This window comes from Ziziphus jujuba, chromosome 3, assembly GCF_031755915.1.
Source record: "Ziziphus jujuba cultivar Dongzao chromosome 3, ASM3175591v1".
Lineage (NCBI taxonomy): Eukaryota > Viridiplantae > Streptophyta > Magnoliopsida > Rosales > Rhamnaceae > Ziziphus > Ziziphus jujuba.
Window position 1 is genome coordinate 30,911,725 of NC_083381.1, and position 19,299 is coordinate 30,931,023.

At 28.6% G+C, this 19,299-nt stretch overlaps 2 protein-coding genes across 7 annotated transcripts; one reads left to right on the forward strand and one right to left on the reverse strand.

Moving 5' to 3' along the window:
* Positions 1-5,776: 5,776 nt before the first annotated feature.
* Positions 5,777-9,553, reverse strand: LOC107423500 (uncharacterized). Of its 6 annotated transcripts, none has more exons than XM_016033069.4 (5): positions 9,400-9,553; positions 7,680-8,538; positions 6,934-7,095; positions 6,572-6,817; positions 5,777-6,131 (listed from the first exon to the last, which is right to left on the reverse strand). In XM_016033069.4, the coding sequence occupies exons 2-4, from the start codon at positions 8,529-8,531 to the stop codon at positions 6,572-6,574; spliced, it is 1,260 nt and encodes a 419-aa protein (XP_015888555.3). In that variant the 5' UTR covers positions 8,532-8,538; positions 9,400-9,553; the 3' UTR covers positions 5,777-6,131. The 6 variants fall into 6 exon arrangements, with proteins under 6 accessions (XP_015888555.3, XP_015888557.3, XP_015888552.3 ...); XM_016033071.4 differs by having other exon boundaries at positions 7,680-8,541; positions 9,400-9,549; XM_016033066.4 differs by having other exon boundaries at positions 9,270-9,409.
* A 6,102-nt stretch (positions 9,554-15,655) lies between these two features.
* On the forward strand, positions 15,656-18,628 carry LOC107423505 ((+)-neomenthol dehydrogenase). Its single transcript, XM_016033074.4, has 4 exons — positions 15,656-15,899; positions 16,567-16,825; positions 16,966-17,160; positions 17,670-18,628. Exons 1-4 carry the CDS (start codon positions 15,808-15,810, stop codon positions 18,063-18,065), a joined length of 942 nt encoding a protein of 313 aa, XP_015888560.2. The 5' UTR covers positions 15,656-15,807; the 3' UTR covers positions 18,066-18,628.
* The last annotated feature ends 671 nt before the right edge of the window (positions 18,629-19,299 follow it).

The following is a 19,299-nucleotide window of genomic DNA, read 5'->3' on the forward strand; positions in this document are numbered from 1 at the left end:
AAAAAAAAAAAGGTACTCTTTTATATTTGGTGATAGATGTATTTTATTGAAATTATAAATTAATGTTTCATTATATATAATATACTATGCCCTCTTAACAAACCATAAAAGTTTGTGTGGTGCATTTTGTTGTACATAAACAGAACCTAAAAAGGATTACACTGTAAGAGTAGGTTGCTACAGTGCCACAAAGTCAAAAGAAAAATAGAGAAAGAAGTTGTTGCAGTGCCTTCAGTAGAAAGAAAAATAGAGAAAGATGCTTTAATGGTGCAGTGTCGCATAGTAGAAAAAAAATAATTAAAAAAATATAAAAGTTATGGGTTGTAGGAGAGAAGAAAGGCAAGGGAATTGCACAAGAAATTTTTTAAAAAAAATGGCATAGGATTTCTTTTAAAATTTTAATTGGTATTTTGCATTCACATGGAAAGCTTGACCTGTTAGTATAATTAATAAAAAGTGTGAAAGCTAAACCTAAAAGAGAGTGCATATGAATATATTAGTTGACATTTTAACGAGATGTCTATTTTTTATTGATATGACATGATTGGGACAGAAGATCCATATCCATTAAATATTTGTCCTACTATGCCATTCAGTTTCATTTCATGGTTTTATATTTGATAGATATATTAAAATATCAGTCCAACTATGCTGGTCCCATAATCATAGCAAATTATTTTAATAACTTTTTTTTTTTTTTTTTTACATATGTTTGTTTTGTGTATATTGGATTACCATTTATTCTAAAATTTTTAATTTTATAGAACGTGTTTTCATTTGGTGTATGTTGAATTACTATTGATTCTAAAAGTTTAAACTTATGGAATATGAATTTTTATTTTATTTATATTTTTTTTCAATGTTTCCCTTTAAATGTAGGCCCGCTTTTTTGCTCTTTTTGGGTCCTTACAATTTTTTTTTATTTTTTTATTTTTAAATAGAGTTGTTAAGTTTCGAAGTCAAAGCCTTTTAGATCTCTAACTCTGATACCATGTTGAATTACCACTAATTTTAAAAATTTAAAATTATAAAATATGAACTTTTATTCGATTTATATTTTTCTCCAATAGTATATAACTGATATGGAGATACGAATAGTAAACCTTTATCTTATCTTTAATAATTAAATAAAAAAATGATGCATGTGACTAAACAACAGGCCTTGTTTGGAATGAGTCCAACTTTTGAAGAAAATTGATTTCCAAAATTAAATTTTTGAAGAATTAATTCGGTAACAATAATTTTTTACCCATAAGAAGTATTATTGATAAGTTATTTAGATAATTATTTTACACAATTAGGTTGTTCTAATGATAATCACCTCTCAAATTACAATAACATGCTACTTCCTCCTACAAAAATGTCCAAGTGAATCCCCGATTCAATGTCTATATTAATAAAAACAATGAACCGACAAGTTTAATATAAAAATATAATTTACAGTCACCTTCTTTCTACTTTTAACCATAGTTAATAAATTCGCCCATAATACATATTTTTTGTTTCGAGTATCAATTTCAATTTTACCCAAAAAAAAAAAAGCAACATATTTAAAACACATATTTAAAGTATTGCTATATTATACAAGTAAAACAAGTATGTATTTTTAAAATATATATATATATATATATATTTAATCATTTTTCTCTTTTATGATAAAATAAATTGGGTATAAAAACGATTTCTTTATTTTCTTATTTTATTTTTAAAATTTTTTAATGTATTAAATTATTATTATCTCACTAATGGTTTTATTTTTATAAGCCACATTAAAATAATTAATTTTAATATATATATATATATATATTTATATATAATATCCATATTTTTTCCCTATTTTTTAATTTATAATATATTATAAACTTATGTGTCAGATTTATAAACTCTCTATGTATTTTTTAGTCGAATTTCGCTCCTTATTTTTTAAACAAATAGAAATAATTTATACACATATATACTCCTGCCGGATCATATTTAACAGACTATTGTTTTAACAATGCAGTGTTATTCTATAGCTTTATTTTGCTAATTTATTTTCTTAAAGAATTTTTTTTTTATGGGTGAATTTTAAAAGAAAAATTCTTTATCACGTGACCCACCTCAAATTACTACAGCCCACCTATAAAAAATCAATTTGTAAATTTTCTCTTTTTTTTTTTTTTTTGGTCCGTGAAAAAATCATTTTATAATTTCTTTTTTTTTTTTTTGGGTGAAAAAAAAATCAATCTGTGACTTCGTGTTAGCATCAGGTCAGTTCTGCCCACCTGAACCAATGGCACTGGTCAACTCCGTAATTCTATATCTGTCATCGTCACATCACTGATCGGGAACATTATCTCCTCCGTGATTGTATTGATCTTGCCTATTGAAGCAGAAGCAAAAGTTTTTGATAATCCGTTTTGTATTTTTTGCATATATATATATATATATATATATATAGGAAATTCTATGCTGAGGACAGTCTGTATGAGGACTGTAATATTAGTGATGATTTTTTATAGTATTAACGATGATTTTTTAGAAAATCGTCACCAATACTATGAAAATTTATCACCAATACTGTGATCCATACGAAGACTGTCCGCATCATAAACGGACTGTATATATATATATATATATATTTTTTCTTTTTACTAACCTTATTTTTATATTTGTCAATGTTACCAGAATATTCATCTACATCCATTTATTTATTTATTTTTTGAATAATAATGGGGAAACTTCCATTCTTAGTTCATTATCTTTTTCGATTTCCGATCTACCAATGCATTCTGCATACTATTAAAAATATGCATATAAAATAAATAATTAATAATCAATGTATATGATTCAGACAACCTATAATTTGTACATGATTGCTAAGGGTATTTAGCTTTGGATTTGAGGTCAAGTTTATGTTTTTTCTTTGTGGATATTAGGTGCCATGTCTCCTGTAACTATAGGTAAATTATTAGGTTCATTAAAAATGGGATTTAAAGTTAGCAAGAAAGAACACTCTGGGTAGAATCTTCTGTTAGTGTTGACAACAATAGCAATTCTACAATTTGGTCGGATAAATTAAGAAAATTGGATTCATAAATGTTAGGAACATTTGATTCATTAGGAACATCAGATTTTGGACCTTGTCAACATCAAAGTCAATTTATGGCACGTTGCCATATTCATGACCTCTAGATCAATTGTTAAGATCGGATTCATTAAGTGGCTTATTGTCAGATTCAATTCGAATTCACTTCCAATAGCACTGGATAAAATACTGTCAGATTCTAAGCCTCCAGACTCATTGCAGATACTTTGCACTAACCTTTCACAAACTCCAAGTTCACCACTGGATTATTACCATTTAATATGTTTTCTTCATTATAGTTCTCCCCATGAAGAGAAGATATAGAAGCTCTCCCTAAGTAGTAAGGCTCTGATTCATGAATTGAGACATTCAAGGGTACATGTATCGTGTTGGTTTGAGGATCATAGCATCTATATCCTTCTTGAAAATCAAAATATTCAATAAAAAAACACATTCTAGCACATGGATCCAATTTACTCCGCTGACTTTTGTGATGATCAACATATGCTATGTAACCAAAAATTTGTGGTTCGATATTTGGTTGGTGAGGAATGGAAAGTAAGAATTGCATCTTCTGTTTTTGGAGTTTGGAAATCAATGACTCTAGATGGTGTTCGGTTAATGCGGTATATAGCAGATTTCACCAACTCTCCCTAATAAAATCAAGGCATGCTCATGCCAAACAAAGAAGCACGAACAACCTCTAAAATCCGTCAATTCTTCCTTTATGCCAATCCATTCTACTCTGGAATATAGATGTAAAAGGTTTGGTAATGAATCCTACAATGGCTCAAGAACTTTCCTAAGGATGTCTTCATAAATTCTCCGCCATTGTTAGATTAGAAAACTTTTAATATGCTTTTGGTATTGAGTAGCAAGCATACCATGGAATTTTTAAAATGCTATACATACATCACACTTATTTTTAAGAATAGAAATCCAAGTCATCTGTGTACATTGATCAATGAAAGTAACAAAATGTCGAGCTTGAGAAAAAGAAGGGATTTTTGTAGGAACTCAAATATCAAAATGAATAACTATGAGAGGTTCTGAGCATTTATTAAGGCTTGATAAATAAGAAATTTGGTGGCTCTTCACAAATTTCACATTGAAAATTGGAATCACTTACTTTCAAAAGCATATTAGATTGTAATTTTTGACAATAGTTAAAAGACAAATGTCCTAATCTCTGATGCCATAACCAAATAGTTTCTCGAGCTTTGTTCACTCCATCACTTCTGATTATTTGATAAAATTACAGGGCCCTCTCGAGAAATCAAAAAAGATACTAGCATTGGTTGTGGATATGACAAACTAAAAAAAGGTCAAAATAGATGGTAACTAGCCTGAATCATTGACCATATGATCGATGCACCTGTATCAGTAATCCATGTACTATTCTTAAAGTTTGTAGAAAAAGCAAATACATTACTGACAATATTTGGATGCTTGACATTTTCCACAAACTGAGTAGTAGTTGCAGCAATCTGTCCTATATGCTTTTGGGGTTTTTCAGTGAAGTTCCACCAATCTAGATAATCAATAATCTTATAACATCTTTTTTTTTTTTTTTTTGAATGATTTGTTTCATTACAATAAAAATATACCAAATTGCCGAATCATTTTCCATCGGATGGTGTTCTGCCAGATATCATTTCAACGAATTTTCCAAGTTCTTTATAGCTTCCCTTTTTGGAGGATCTAGATGATGGTTATTGTTGGCTCGGATTAATCATCATAAACAAGCTTTCAAAAAAATTATATGAGAATTTGACTAGGGATTTAAAGTTTAATTCGATGATCGATTGAGGATTTGAAATAAGAAATAAGTGGATACAATATTCAAGATAAAAGATTCAGAATTCAAATTTGATTTGCACTAGAATGTTTTTTAAGAATGAACACTTTAAATGAATATGCAGTGAATATGATATTCAAGATAGGGATTTCGAGAAAAAAAAAAAAAACCTTTAATTCAAATTTTTTTAAAAAAAAAGAAAGAAGAAAAAAAAAAAAGTTTGAGTTAGAACTTTCATTCAGGATGAGAATTGTGAAATTCAAACTACAATTCTTAAATGAATGTTTTTTAGACTCAATGCTTTGATACCATCTAGAAACTAGGAATTTCAAATAATATTCTGTTATATGATTTGTTCTCCATCCAAAAGGTATATAAAAATATTGACTTATACAAAATAATTAAAGAAATAACATCAACTACAATTAATTACTTACTATCCATCCTAAAAAAGAATAATCAATTATTTACAATAATTAGGCAATGAAATTTCATACTGACAAGTTTTAAGTATAAGAAAGTTAGTTGCTATAATTTTGTTTTTGTTTTATTACTCATTTGTTTTTGTTGATTCGTTTTTCTAGATTTCTATTACTCTAGTTGTTTAAATCCTAACATAACCATGTTTTTTATTTTATCTTCATTTTTTTATAAATTCAAAATTTAGGGTTAAAAAACAAAAATTATTTTAGTAAATACTCTAATTAATTGGACTACAACATAGTAAAAGATATTGTATTATTAATACGTGTGCATCTTTCAATGCCATAAATTAAGAATAATCAAATTTTATTATATAATAGTTCTCGGAAATCTGTTAGTGCCCCTGGAAATACTTCCTAGATTGTGTAACAGAAAATGTGGCCTGAGAGCAATAGGTATCAGAGAATCCCAATTAAATTGGCACCGAATTGAAAACGTGAAACGAACAAGCTAATATATTAACAAGGAAATAAAAATTAATACAAAATACGATCAAGGTCTTACAAGACACACAAATAAAAAAATAAATAAAACTCTAAAAGTAAGGAAAACCTTTTAAATGAAAAAGAGTACCAGATGATACGTACAAACACAAAGAAAGTACAAAAACCACATCCAACCAAGATAAAAATATACAATCCCCACGAACGCAGCTCAATAAACGCCAAAGTATACCTCCACGAGAGCAAAAGATTCATGCAGCTGACACAAACCTAAGAGTACTCGTCCCCCCATATATCGATTGTGTGCCAACGTAACATCCAGCAGATACATCAATTTCCGCTAAACCATCAATGCATGCCATTTTAGACCATAATTAAGCTTTTTTTTTTTTTTAAGGGTGCTTAATGAAATTCATTAAAACTTTGTTTATAAAAAGTCTATTTTGCCCTTCAACATCAAAATAAAAATTAAAACTTTACCCTTCATCTTATGTCTTGAACATTAACTTACCAACCAAACCAACCTCATCTGACTTTTCTATTTATATGGGAAGTCACTTTATAAAATGCAATCACTGCTAAATGGTTTTTTTAAGTATACATTATTATAATGTAAATAAGAGTAACGATTTTAAATTTATCTTGATATAGAAGGGGAAAATAGACATTGCATAAGCATACTTCAGTCAAAATCAACTTGAAGAGTGCTAAATGAAGAATTATTCAGATGTAGGGTATCAGCAATGATTGTTCAAATCTCAGGAGTTAAAAAAATCTTACTCAATAGAAGGGAAGCATGGATTTTGGCAGTTGGTCTGCAACCAGAATGTAAAACAGCCCCATTAATCCTGTGTGTGATTGTGTGCTGCTGTAAATGGATTCCAGAATCAGAGTCTCCCCATCATTGATCTTGACAGAGCCTGGTTGAGGATAACAAGTGGACATTCCAACTATGTAACCAGCCTCGTTTCCTACTTCGTTCCCGTTCCCATAAATTGGCAATGATGAACATATTGTTTGTCCGTCCTAGAGTAACAAAATCATTGGAGAACGAATAACTTCATTAAACTCCTCATTTTACAATGCAGTTACATGAAAATTTCTGACAGGATTTTGATGAATGTTTGTAGAAAGAAATTTACTTGTCTGTATAGTGTGGAACTGATTCCTCCAGTATGCTGATGAGCAACAGCATAGATAACATATCCCCCAGAAGGGAGAGTAAGACTTGTCCTTTTGGTGTCAATGCAGGCATTACTAGTCCTGCCACTTGGACTGCAAGATTTTTCGACGTCATACTCGATCTGTGCAAAAGAAAACCATTGGATCAGTCACAGTGAGGATTGAAGTAGCAAAAAGCCTGTCAACAATGTGTTATGGTATGCTTTGGTTGAATTGAGTTCCAATTCGATTCCCTTTCTTCCATTTTTGAAACTTAAAGAGACTCAGAAGTTGCTCTTTACTTTTGAAGCACTTAATGGCATAATATGTGTTTGTGTGATTATCAATTATCCAGAAAATCTAAGATGAACTGCATTTCAATTACTAAAAGGTTCCTTTGGTGAACTGATGTGGGATTAGGAAGAGTCACTGAAATTGAATGTGCTTAACCTTTGGAAAAGTTTTGAAGAGTCTATTAAATTTCTGAGGAGCATCAGCAATTCTCTGTTTTTTTTTTTTTTTGGCTTTTTTCTTTAATACTCTCACCAAAACATGTATAAGCATAACCAACATTCAAATGATATATATCCTATCTACTAGAAAATGGATGCAACAAAAATGTATCCAAATCTAATCATATTTTCACATATTTTGTTACAGAAGTAAGAAAAAGTAAAAGTAAGAGAATAAACATCAATTCAAACAGCAACTCTTAACATATTATTACCTGGCAATTATATTCAGCAGACTGCATAGTCGAACCCTTCAAAGCCTTCAGACTATCAGTGACATCGAAAATATAGATATTAACAGGAACTATGGAATCAGACCAATCAACCCACTTCACAGTATATCTCAGGTAGAGACCTCTCTTGCCACCACCAAAACCTTCACTGATCCTGCACCTCGTATCATCATAGCAACAATGAAGACCTCCTTTGTACTCCGGACTCAACGGTCGTCCATCTGCGTCCTTCGAAACATTATACAGATCACACCTGCATTCAGTGCATCCCAATTTATCTTCAACACCGCGAGTATCAATGGCATGAACATTGAGCAACCATTTCTCCTCATAACCAGAAGGGATTTCTGCAGCATTACCAACTTCAACCCCAAAAGGATCAGGAACATGTGTTGCTGTTCTTCGTGTTTCGGATCCAATTCCATAATAATGTCCAAGAACATTTCTCTGGCATAATCCATTGTTTCTTACCATAAAAAAATCTGTATGGTTATGCACTAAAGGAGGGCCCTCTGGTTCTAAGGAATTCTTACGGTGATAATACCTCTTAACAACCCAATGGTGAAGATAAGTTTCATAAAGAGGAACAGAATTTCCTTCTTCATCAACTACTTCAGCATTAAAACTTTTGAGGGCAATATGACCTCTTGGGAAATCAATGTTGTAATAATATTTGTCTGCCACTGATCCAGGTTCCAACTCAAACTTTGGGGACAAGAAAACTGCAGATTTCGTCTTGATTATGCTTTTCAGCGAAGAACATGAACATGGTATGGTCAATCCCAATAATAATATTATTGAGGAAACCAACCAAATTCTAGAACTCTCAAGCATTTTGCACCTGCTATTATAAGAACATTCTAGTTAAAACTAAAATTCTGGAATTAACAAACACTAAACTCTGCCTCTGAGTATAAAGTTATTATCGTCCTGTCAGAAAGTGGATGCAAGTATATATATTAGAACACAACGCAGTAGAGCTTCAATAAGATGTTGAATTATCATAAGTCATGCTAACATAATAGATATCATTTTGACAGTTACAAATTGGTTTTGTTTTCAAAAAAGTGGATCCAAAATTTTGTGAGACAGTAGAATTTGAAAGAATAATTAATGTTGTTTTTTCTAAACTTCTAATATTGTTACTATTAATTTCATAGCCTTCAAACTTCCTACGCTGAAATGAAATTCCATACTCAAGTAATAAAAGCTCAAAGATCATACTAAGTGGGAAAGTGAAGAAATATTCAGAAAATCTACCCCAAGTTATCAGTCACCAGACAATATCATAACCAATCAACGTCCATGAAGAACAAATGAACAATAGGGATTCATACAACCGACATATTATAGAATAGGGATTCATACAACGAACATATTATAGAATACAAGAATTGTCTTTCACAACCATAAGAGGTTTGGAAAAACAAAAAAAAAAAAAAAAGATAAGCACACAAAAATACAATTCTACGCAAAAATCAAAGCTGAGAAAGACAAAAGGAAATGATACAATATAATAACCCAGAAGCCAGAACTATATATATATATATATATATATGTGTCTATAAGTGCCTTTCTTATGAGAGACGGAGCTTAGGTTATCCTGAACTCTTCATGTCCCAAAGCTTGTGAGATGCAGACTGAGGAGCTTAGATTATCCATATAAACAAAAGGACAGTAAAATGAATGGAAATGAACCCACCGAAACAAATGAAAACCAGCTACAGCCACTGCGAGTGTGCGACAACTGGGTCTGGTGGTATTGTATATATAAGACAATATGCGTAAACAAAAGTGTGGTGGAATTTTCCAGGGAATGAGAGCAGTGCTTACATCATCCTTTGAATTTCATTTCATTTTGACGTTTTTCAAAGAATTTTTTCAATTCTCTATCCAATAAAATCTATAGCTTCCTCTGCTCAGCCATAACGTGAAAATATATATAAAGTGAGTTTTTTTTTTAATTCTTTTTTTGGTGTTGAAACTAGAAAGGCTATTCTAATTGTTTCTCTAGTATATAAGAGCTGGTTGTTTTTGTTTGTATATATATATATATATATATATATATTGATTTTTCTTTTCTTTTTTGTGTTTTATTCTTGGAGTGGTACTTTTTCCTATTCGCTTAATTTTTATTGATTTTTTTTTTTTTTTTGTTGATAATTGTTGAATTTCTTGTTTTGATGACGAATAGAACTAGAAACTGAATTTATTTTTTTAGTAAGTCTTTGGTGTTCTATACAAATCCTTGACATCCACTAAAAACATTTTTTTTTTTTTTTTTTTGATATCCATTAGAAGCATCAATGTTAGGTAGTATAGTATTTGTTATAGATTTTGGAATTCCATGGTAATAACAAGATTGATATTAAGTCAATTTAATAATTTTACCATCATAATTTTATTTTATTTTTATAATTTTATTATCACAATTTTTTTATGGACTGTTTGATCGATATTGAATTTATTTTGTTCAAATTGAATTTTAATATTTAATTAAATTTATATTAGACTACTAATACATTTTTTTTTCTAAATGTCAGAAGTAATATAAATGTTAAAATTGAAAATTCGAATATTAAAAATGTCATATGGTTTGTTACTAGTTTTACTATTGAAATGTTACTTTTTCGATTTCTTATAATTTTTTTTAAAAAATTTATTTCACTTTTTTTGGCTTTTCTATATCTATTTTCTTGTGATTTTTTTCATCCCCTATTCGTATTATTACCTTTTTTTTTTTTTTGGGGTAAAAAGCATTACTTGTATTTTGACAAATAATTAATGGTTATCATTTATTTATTATTAAAGTAATAGGAAATATTTTTTTTTTTAAATTTGTTTGAAGTACCTTTTAGAAATTACTTCCAGCTTAATTTTAAGACTTAGTAGTTTGTGAAAAAGTCTGGACAGTTTTCTAAAGATCTTTTGAGCTTTCAAAAGAGATTTTAACCAAAATTAACAAATAAATTAAAATTCTTAAGAAGCTTCTCTACAGAAGTAAAAGTAAATAAAGCTAAAGCAAAAATAAAATTTATCCCAACTAAGACCTTAACTGTTCAATTCAACTTCATAGTTTAAATATTTGATAATATATTAAATATCTGTCCTACTATGCTATTCAATTTCATATATAGTTTTATGTTTGATAGATATACTGAAATACCAGTCCAACTATGCAAGTCCATAACCAAAGCAATTTTTTTTAAATATACATTACTTTCTCTACATATTTTTGTGTTATATATAATTGATTTAGAGATATGTCTAATCAAATAGAGTAATAAACCTTTATCATACTTTAATAATCAAAGAAAAAAATGATGCATGTGACTAAAAAATAAACCTAGTCTGGAACATGTCAATTTTTTTAAGAAAATTTATTTCCATACAAAATCTATATGTTTTCTTCAAAAGCTTCAGGCCATCGAAAGAGTTTTCCATCAAAGCAAATAAAAAATAATAATTTCTTAGAAAGCTCTTCGGAAAAACAAAAGGCAGGAAAGAAAAAGCAAAAATTATCCGAAACATGACTTAAATGTTTCAATCACAAGCAATTAACTATTCAATTCAATTTCATAGTTTAATATTTGATTGATATATTAAATATCTGTACTCAATTTCATAGTTTTATATTTTTTATAGATATATTAAAATAGCAGTCCTACTATGCTGGTCCATAATCATAGCAATTTTTTTATTTTTAAATATAACTTATGTTTTTCTAGATATATTTGTGTTATACATAATTGATCTTGGAGATATGCTTAACTAAATAAAGTAATAAACCTTTATCATGCATTTAGTAATTAAAGGAAATAAAAAATGATGCATGTGACTAAACATTAGGCCTTCTTTGGAAGATGTCCAATGTTTGAAGAAAATTGATTTCTAAAATTTAATATTTGAAGAATTAATTTGCTAACAATCATTTTTGACCCTAAGAAGTATTATTGATAAGTTAGTTAGATAATTTTTTAAATAAATCATATAATTGATCCCTAAACTATATTGCTATTTATAAAACAGTCGCTACAAAAATTTTAATATATTAATTTTCGAATTTATTAAAACTTTGTATCGTTAATTTCTAAATATTATTTCGTCCAAAATCTACCGTTGATGCATGTGACATGCACATGGACTTCAAATGAAGAATAAATTTTTTATCTTTTCACATGCATTTTTAGAGATTAATTTATAACATAGGATATAGTTAGGAGATCAATTTGTAAGACATGACATAATTTGATAATTAAATATGTAATTAATCAATTATTGATAATATATATTAAAAATAATACATTCTTTCAAAAATATTAAAAATTTTGGTTTGTTAAAAAAAATCAAAAATATTATTTTACTCAAAAAAAAATTTCTTCAAATTATAGTTTGTTCACAAAAATATTACAATTATATTTTAAAAATAATATGTTTTCTAAAATAATTTAAAAAAATATTTTCTTCAAAAAATATGAAAATTAGCATTTTCTTAAATAAATGAAATAATGTTTTATCAATATATATTAAAAATAATGTTTTTTGAAAACTTGTAATATTATTAACTTTAATAAATAATCATATTTCTCCAAATCACCAATTTGGTACCACACAATAAGATTGACGCCTGGGATCACACAAACATGGTTGAGGCCTAAAACTACTCAAGCAGGACTAAGTAGGGGTGGGCAAAATCCAATTTAACCCGTTCAATTCGTCCAATCCAATCCATTTTTAACGGTTTGGATTGGATTTTTACATTAATTGGATTGGATTGGGTTCCAAATATTATAAATTGTATGGATTGGATTGGTTATGGATTGGAAATATAAATCCAATCCAATCCAAATAATATATTATATAACTAAAAAATTATATATTTTTTATTTTTTTCATTTTTATATATTAATTTTAGTATTTTTTTTCATTTTTATATATTAATTTTTAATTTTTTTTTCCATTTTTATATATTGATTTTTGATATATATATATATATATATATTTTTTTTTTTTTCTTTTACATCCCCATATCCCAAATCCCAAATCAAATTGTAAGTTGTAACCCTAAACTAAACATTTACCTTTGTTACCGCCCACCACTAGTCCATCACCATCACCATAATATATATATATTTTTTACATCCCCATCATATATATATATATATATATATATATATATATATCTATATATATTGTATCCAATTGTTACTTATATATATATATATATATATAAATGTTTAAATATAATTTATTGCTAATATTATTGTTTTAATCTTCGTAGAGCTTACAGAATCAACTAAAATTAGTGAACCTGTCAACGTTGATTAACTTATGATTTACCAAAGTTTTAAGGTTAAAAAAAAAATTATGCATTGATTCTTGAGTGAATGAATTTTGACGAATGTATTATTTTACATTATTTGTTCTAACAATTTTAATTTAATTTTATAGGAGTGAGATGATGACATTAATATTTATTATTTAATAAGTGTATAATGTGTATCATTTGCTACATTTTCTTTTTTATTTTTCATTATAGACTATGTTGTATTATTTTAATTGTATTTTATGTGTGGATAATTATAATTTATTATTTATATTTTATATTTGAAATTTTTTTTATTTATATTATATATTTATAAATTAATAAGTTTCAAACCGATCAATCAATCCAAACCAAACCGATCATAAATGGTTTGGTTTGATTTGGATTTAATTTTTTAATAGTTTAGTTTGGATTGTAAATTAGAAAAATCGATATGTATGGATTGGGTTATACTTCAGTTCAAAATCGAACCAATGCAATCCATGTCTACTCTTAGGACTAGAGCTCGGGAACACCTAAATGGGCCCCAATGCCCAAAAACTGCCTGTGGATCCAAAGTTCAAGACCAAACGAACATGCCCAATATATAGAATCACTCAAATGGCCGAATACCCAAGACCGTCCTAACAAGTTGAGCACATGGGGGGACCATTACGGGCTGAAGATTCTGGATTGTCAAAGGCCCCGTATTTTTCCTTATATTTCCAAATCAAGAAAACTATTTTTTTATTTTTTATTTTGAAAATAGAAAACAAAAAAATGACCAAATAAACATTTATTTTCTTCAAATTTTGGAGAAAATATTATTAACATTGATTTTTTCTTATTAAATTTTTTCTAAGAAAACATTATTTTTAATATTTTTGAAGAAAGTATTATTTTCAATTTTTGAAGAAAATGTTAATTTTAATATTTTTTTTAAGAAATATTAATCTTAATATTTTTAATAATACAATTTTTGGTGAAAATATAATTAATTATTAAAATTAATTATATCACAATTTTTAAGAAAATATTGTTTTTTAGTATAGATTAAGAAAATATTATTTTCATTTATTTAAGCAGATGCTAATTTTCATATTTTTTGAAGAAAATATTATTTTTAATCATTTTGGAAAGAGAATAGTATTTTTATTTTTCTAACAAAATATTATCTGTAATAGTTTTGTGAACAAACTATAATTTGAAGAAACTTTTTTGAACAAAATAATATTTTTGACATTTTTTAACAAACAATATTTATTTAATATTTTTCTAAAAGAATATATTATTTTTTAATATATATTATCAATAATGAATTGATTACATATTTAATCCTTAAATTATGTCTAATATTATAAATGATCTTCAAACAATGTCCTATATTACAAATTAACACCTAAAAGGCATGCGAACAGAGACTTACACTTTATTTAAAGTCACGTGCGTGTCACGTACATCTAATAATAGATTTTAGACAGAATAATATCCAGAAATTAACAATACAACATTTTGATAAGTTTAAGAATTAAAATGCTAAAACAATTATTTAAAAACTAATATATAAATAACAGTACAGTTTAAAGACCAATTATATAATTTATCTTAATTTTTTATGTAATTGTATTGTTCTAATAACCACCTGTCAAACTAAATTGATATACTACTTACTCTTACAAAAGTCCAGGTGAATCCTTTCACCTAGTTCCAATATAAGAAGAGAAAGAAAAAAGTTATATTAATAAAAATAACGAACTGATAAGTTTAACATCAAAACATAATTTACATATTCACCGGAAAAATAAAAACATAATTTACATGTCACCTTTTACCTATATTTATTAAATTGGCAAATAATATGCATTTATACATATTTTCGTTTTCCATATCAATTTCAATTTTATGGGGGAAAAAAAAAAGGCATTTTTTTGAAGAGAAAAATTTTAAGTATTGCCATATTATACAAGTAAAAAAAAAAAAAAAAAAACAAAAAAGTACTCTTTTTAAAAGATAAATATTTTCAATTATTTTTTATGACAAAATAAAAAATTTGTATATAACAGATTGCTTCATTTTAGTCTTTGTTTTTTTTTTTCTATTATTTACCTTTTTTATTTTTTTAATGTTTTAAACTATTACTATCTTACCAATAATTTTATTTTTATAAAGTATACTAAAAATAACTAACTTTAATATATATATCCATATTTTTTAATTATATTTATTATAAACATATGTATCAAATTTATAAACTCATATTTTTTTATTAGATTTTGCTCCATATTTTTGAATAAATAAAATAATTTATATACATACATAATATTTATGTTTTTTTTTTATTGTATTTAACTAACTATACTTTTAATATTTTCAATATTGTAGAGTTACTCTATCGCTTTAATTTGCTAATTTATTTCTTATAAAAATTCTTTTTTTGGGTGAATTTTGAAAGAAAAGTTCTTCATCACGTGACCCACCTCAAATTACTACAGCCCACATATATAAAATCAATTTATAAATTTTTTTTTGAGGGAAAAAATCAATTTGTAAATTCGTGTCAGCATCCGGTTTCTTGTTCCCACCTGACCCCATTGGAACCGGTCAACTTCATAACTCTTTCGCTCTTTCATGGTCACGTGGCTAACCGGGAGCATCACCTTCTCCCGGTAACATAGTGCTCTCTCTCTCTTCTCTCTCTCACATCCATTTGTTTAACGTGGTAAAAAGTTTCAGAGTCTTTCTTCTTCTTCTTCTTCCTCTCTCTCTCTCTCTCTCTGAGTCACAAAGAAAGAACCAAGAGGAAGAATGGGGAAAAGCGAAAAGGCAAAGGAGCGAAGAGAAAAGAGACGCCAAGAGATTTCCCTCCTCAGGACCATACCCTATTCCGATCACCAAAGGTTACTACTTTTTCTCCATTGTTCTTCAAGTTCCTTGATTTCTTCAATTTTTGCATTGTAATTTAAGTCTGTTGTATTGGGTTGAATTTGGATTTTGACACCCTTCTCCCCCTTTTTTTTTTTTTTTATAGATTTAGTTTTTCATGTTTGTTTGGAATTTTAATTTAGTTACTATTTTTTTTTCTTATTTTTCTTCAAGTTCCTTAATTTCTTCAATTTCTACATTGTAATTTGAGTTTATTGTGTTGGGTTGAATTTTGATTTTGATACCCTTTTGCCCATTTGTTGCTGGATTTATTTTTTCATGTTTGTTTGGAAGTTAAATTCATTCTGTACGGAAAAAAATTAAAAAAAAAAAAGTAATCATTTTGAGTTTCCGCTGTTTGTTTATGAGAAATTTGTGAAGAAAATGATATTTAACTTATTGGAAATGAAAGAATATAATGTATATTTCTCTATAGAAAACAAGTATGGAACTCCTTTTCTCTCCTTTGTTTTCGTTTCTATAGTCGAATCCTTGCTCCAAATTTAGCTTCATAAGGTGGGTTTGGATTGGATTTGGATACCCTAGTGCGTTTTCAATAGATTCTTCATATTTGTTTGTTAACGGTGCAATATTCCTTTATTTATTATTTTTGGTGGGTCAATGACAAAGCTATGTTTGTAGGTGGTGGTCTGCAGAAACCATTGCTGTAGTAACTGGGGGAAATAGGGGAATTGGGTTTGAGATTTCTAGGCAGCTTGCAGGACATGGGTTGACAGTCATACTGACATCCAGAGACACAAATGTTGGGCTTGAAGCAGCAAAGGTCTTGCAAGAAGGTGGTCTTAATGTTTTCTTCCATCAACTTGATGTTTTAGACCCTTTGTCTATGAGTAATTTTGCTGACTGGTTAAAGAAAAATTATGGTGGTTTGGATATTCTGGTAGGTTGTCCATATCTTAGATTTCTGGTCCTAGTCGATTTTTCAAAAATTTGTTCATCTAATGCCTCCAATCCTATTTCCATTTCTATGTGAAATCATAGGGTTGCTAATTTTAATGCATATTTTTATAAATTTTCCAGATAAATAATGCAGCTGTTAATTTCAATATCGGAAATGAAAATTCTGTTGAACATGCACGGACAGTTATCGAAACAAATTATTATGGAACCAAGAACATGATTAAAGCTATGATCCCATTGATGAAACCTTCTGCTGCTGGTTCTCGTATTGTTAGTGTCAGCTCCAGATTGGGTAGGATACATGGCAGAAGAAATGTAAGTTAAATCTTTGGCTTACTTTATTTCAATTTTTCTTTGTGAGTAAATTGCCTCTTTGGTTTATGGCTGAAGTGAAGTAGGTATCTTTTTGAGCACTTTTCTATTTATTTTCCTCTAAGGGGAAATCACAACCCTTTTACCTTCTCTTGTTGCTCAACTATGCATGGTTCTAGTCCCTGCATTTGATATGCTGAATTTCTAGATGGGTTACCATTTTATGGGCTATCCAATCATTATCAAAAAATCCTAGACCTTGCAGGACTGTCATTCACCCCCTTTTTGGTTGATATTTTTGGATAAAGCAGCTGAGAATACTTCTCTTCATCTCTCTTCTAATTTCATTAGTACAGTAGACTGTTTGTGAATGGTGTATAATGTTTGTAGTATAATTCCATTTTTACTATAATACATTGATATTAATGTACCAATCAAAATTTATTTTGGCTTGAATGTTCTTTTTACACACTTTTGCTTCATATCAATATTAATCATGATTTAACTGACAGAGAGTTGAAGATGTGACTATAAGACAACAACTAAGTGATATAGACTCGCTTACCGAGGAAACGATCGACCAGATTGTAAATAGTTTCGTACAGCAAGCAGAAGATGGCACTTGGGAATCAGGTGGCTGGCCTCAAACATTCACTGACTATTCACTATCAAAACTTGCAGTTAATGCTTATACCAGGGTAATGGCAAAGGTACTATCTGAACGGCCAGAAGGCCAAAAGATTTATATCAACTGCTACTGCCCGGGCTGGGTGAAGACTGCTATGACAGGTTTTGCTGGGAATATCTCAGCTGAAGAAGGAGCTGATACTGCTGTATGGCTTGTGTTACTTCCGGATCAGGCAATAACAGGAAAGTTTTTTGCAGAGAGACGTGAAGTAAGATTCTAGCATTTGGTCTGGCTTAAGACTAGTATGAAGTTTGGAGAATCAATTGTATTGTTTTTCATTTTTAACACAAGTAAAGATTGTCCTAAAACAGCAGCAATGGTAAAAGGTTGAGCCTCGTGGATTCATTCAAAAGATGAGCCAGATTATACTAATTTTTGGGAATGGAGTTGGAAATGATGGATTCCCAATTTCTTTGATCTCAAGAAAAATGTTATTTCAAGCACTTGAAATCACACTCCAGCAGAAGTCAGCTTACTTTGAAGCATCAGTTTTAGTTCCTACCAGCACAAGTGATTGGGAAATGAAGGCTATATTATATTTGTGGAGTCTTCCCTTCAGTGATATAATGCCTTGGTTTGTTTTGCTCAGGCTTACCTGTGAAACGAAGTGAATTTTCTTTTGTATTTGAACAATTTCTCTATCATGTTGGAAGAGCTATCTTTTAACTTGTGAAGTTTCGAAGAAAAGTAGGTTCTATTAGATGCAAGGTCATTGTTTCCGGATTTTGTGATTAACAAAGTTAATAATGGTAGGAAAATCTATTATTTGTAGTTCGATGGTTATTATTGTTGTCTTATCCTCTTCGATGGTGTCAGGCCTCAGGCTATTCTATGACTGCATAATTAGACTTATTAGAAGTAATGAATAGGAGAAAAGCTTTGGGAGAGAAACAGAGAGAACAAATATAAAATAATAATAACAGAAAAGGGAAAGAATGAAGATGATAATAGATTTGCAATAGCGAAAAACAAAGAAAAAAAGAATTTAAAAAAAAAAAAAAAAGTGTGAAGTGATAGAATCTTGCATTGTGTAATCTGGGTGCGGCAAAACTACTTTGTTAGAAAATTCCTGGATATTCAAAAGGCTTAAACTTGTTGGTAAAGAAGTGTTTCCTGGTACAAGATTTTGTTTGTTAAAAATATAAATTCAAAACCTTTACATGCAAATGTCATGTTTCTGTGTTTCTCTGATGAAGAAGCATATTAGATTGCAAATTTTGAATCATATACTCAATTTACAGCATTAATTAAAAGCGAATAAACTTGAGGAATATTTGTTTAAAGTACATAATTTTTGAAACTATTCCTGGCCCCATGCATAATAGTTGTGAAGTTAAAAGTTTCCAGATTTGATATTCGCATAATATGCTAGATTATCTCCACAAATTTTCAGGAAAATTGGGGTCGCTCAGGCTAGGTTTTAGGTAACCCCAAAATAGAGTATTGGACATGTA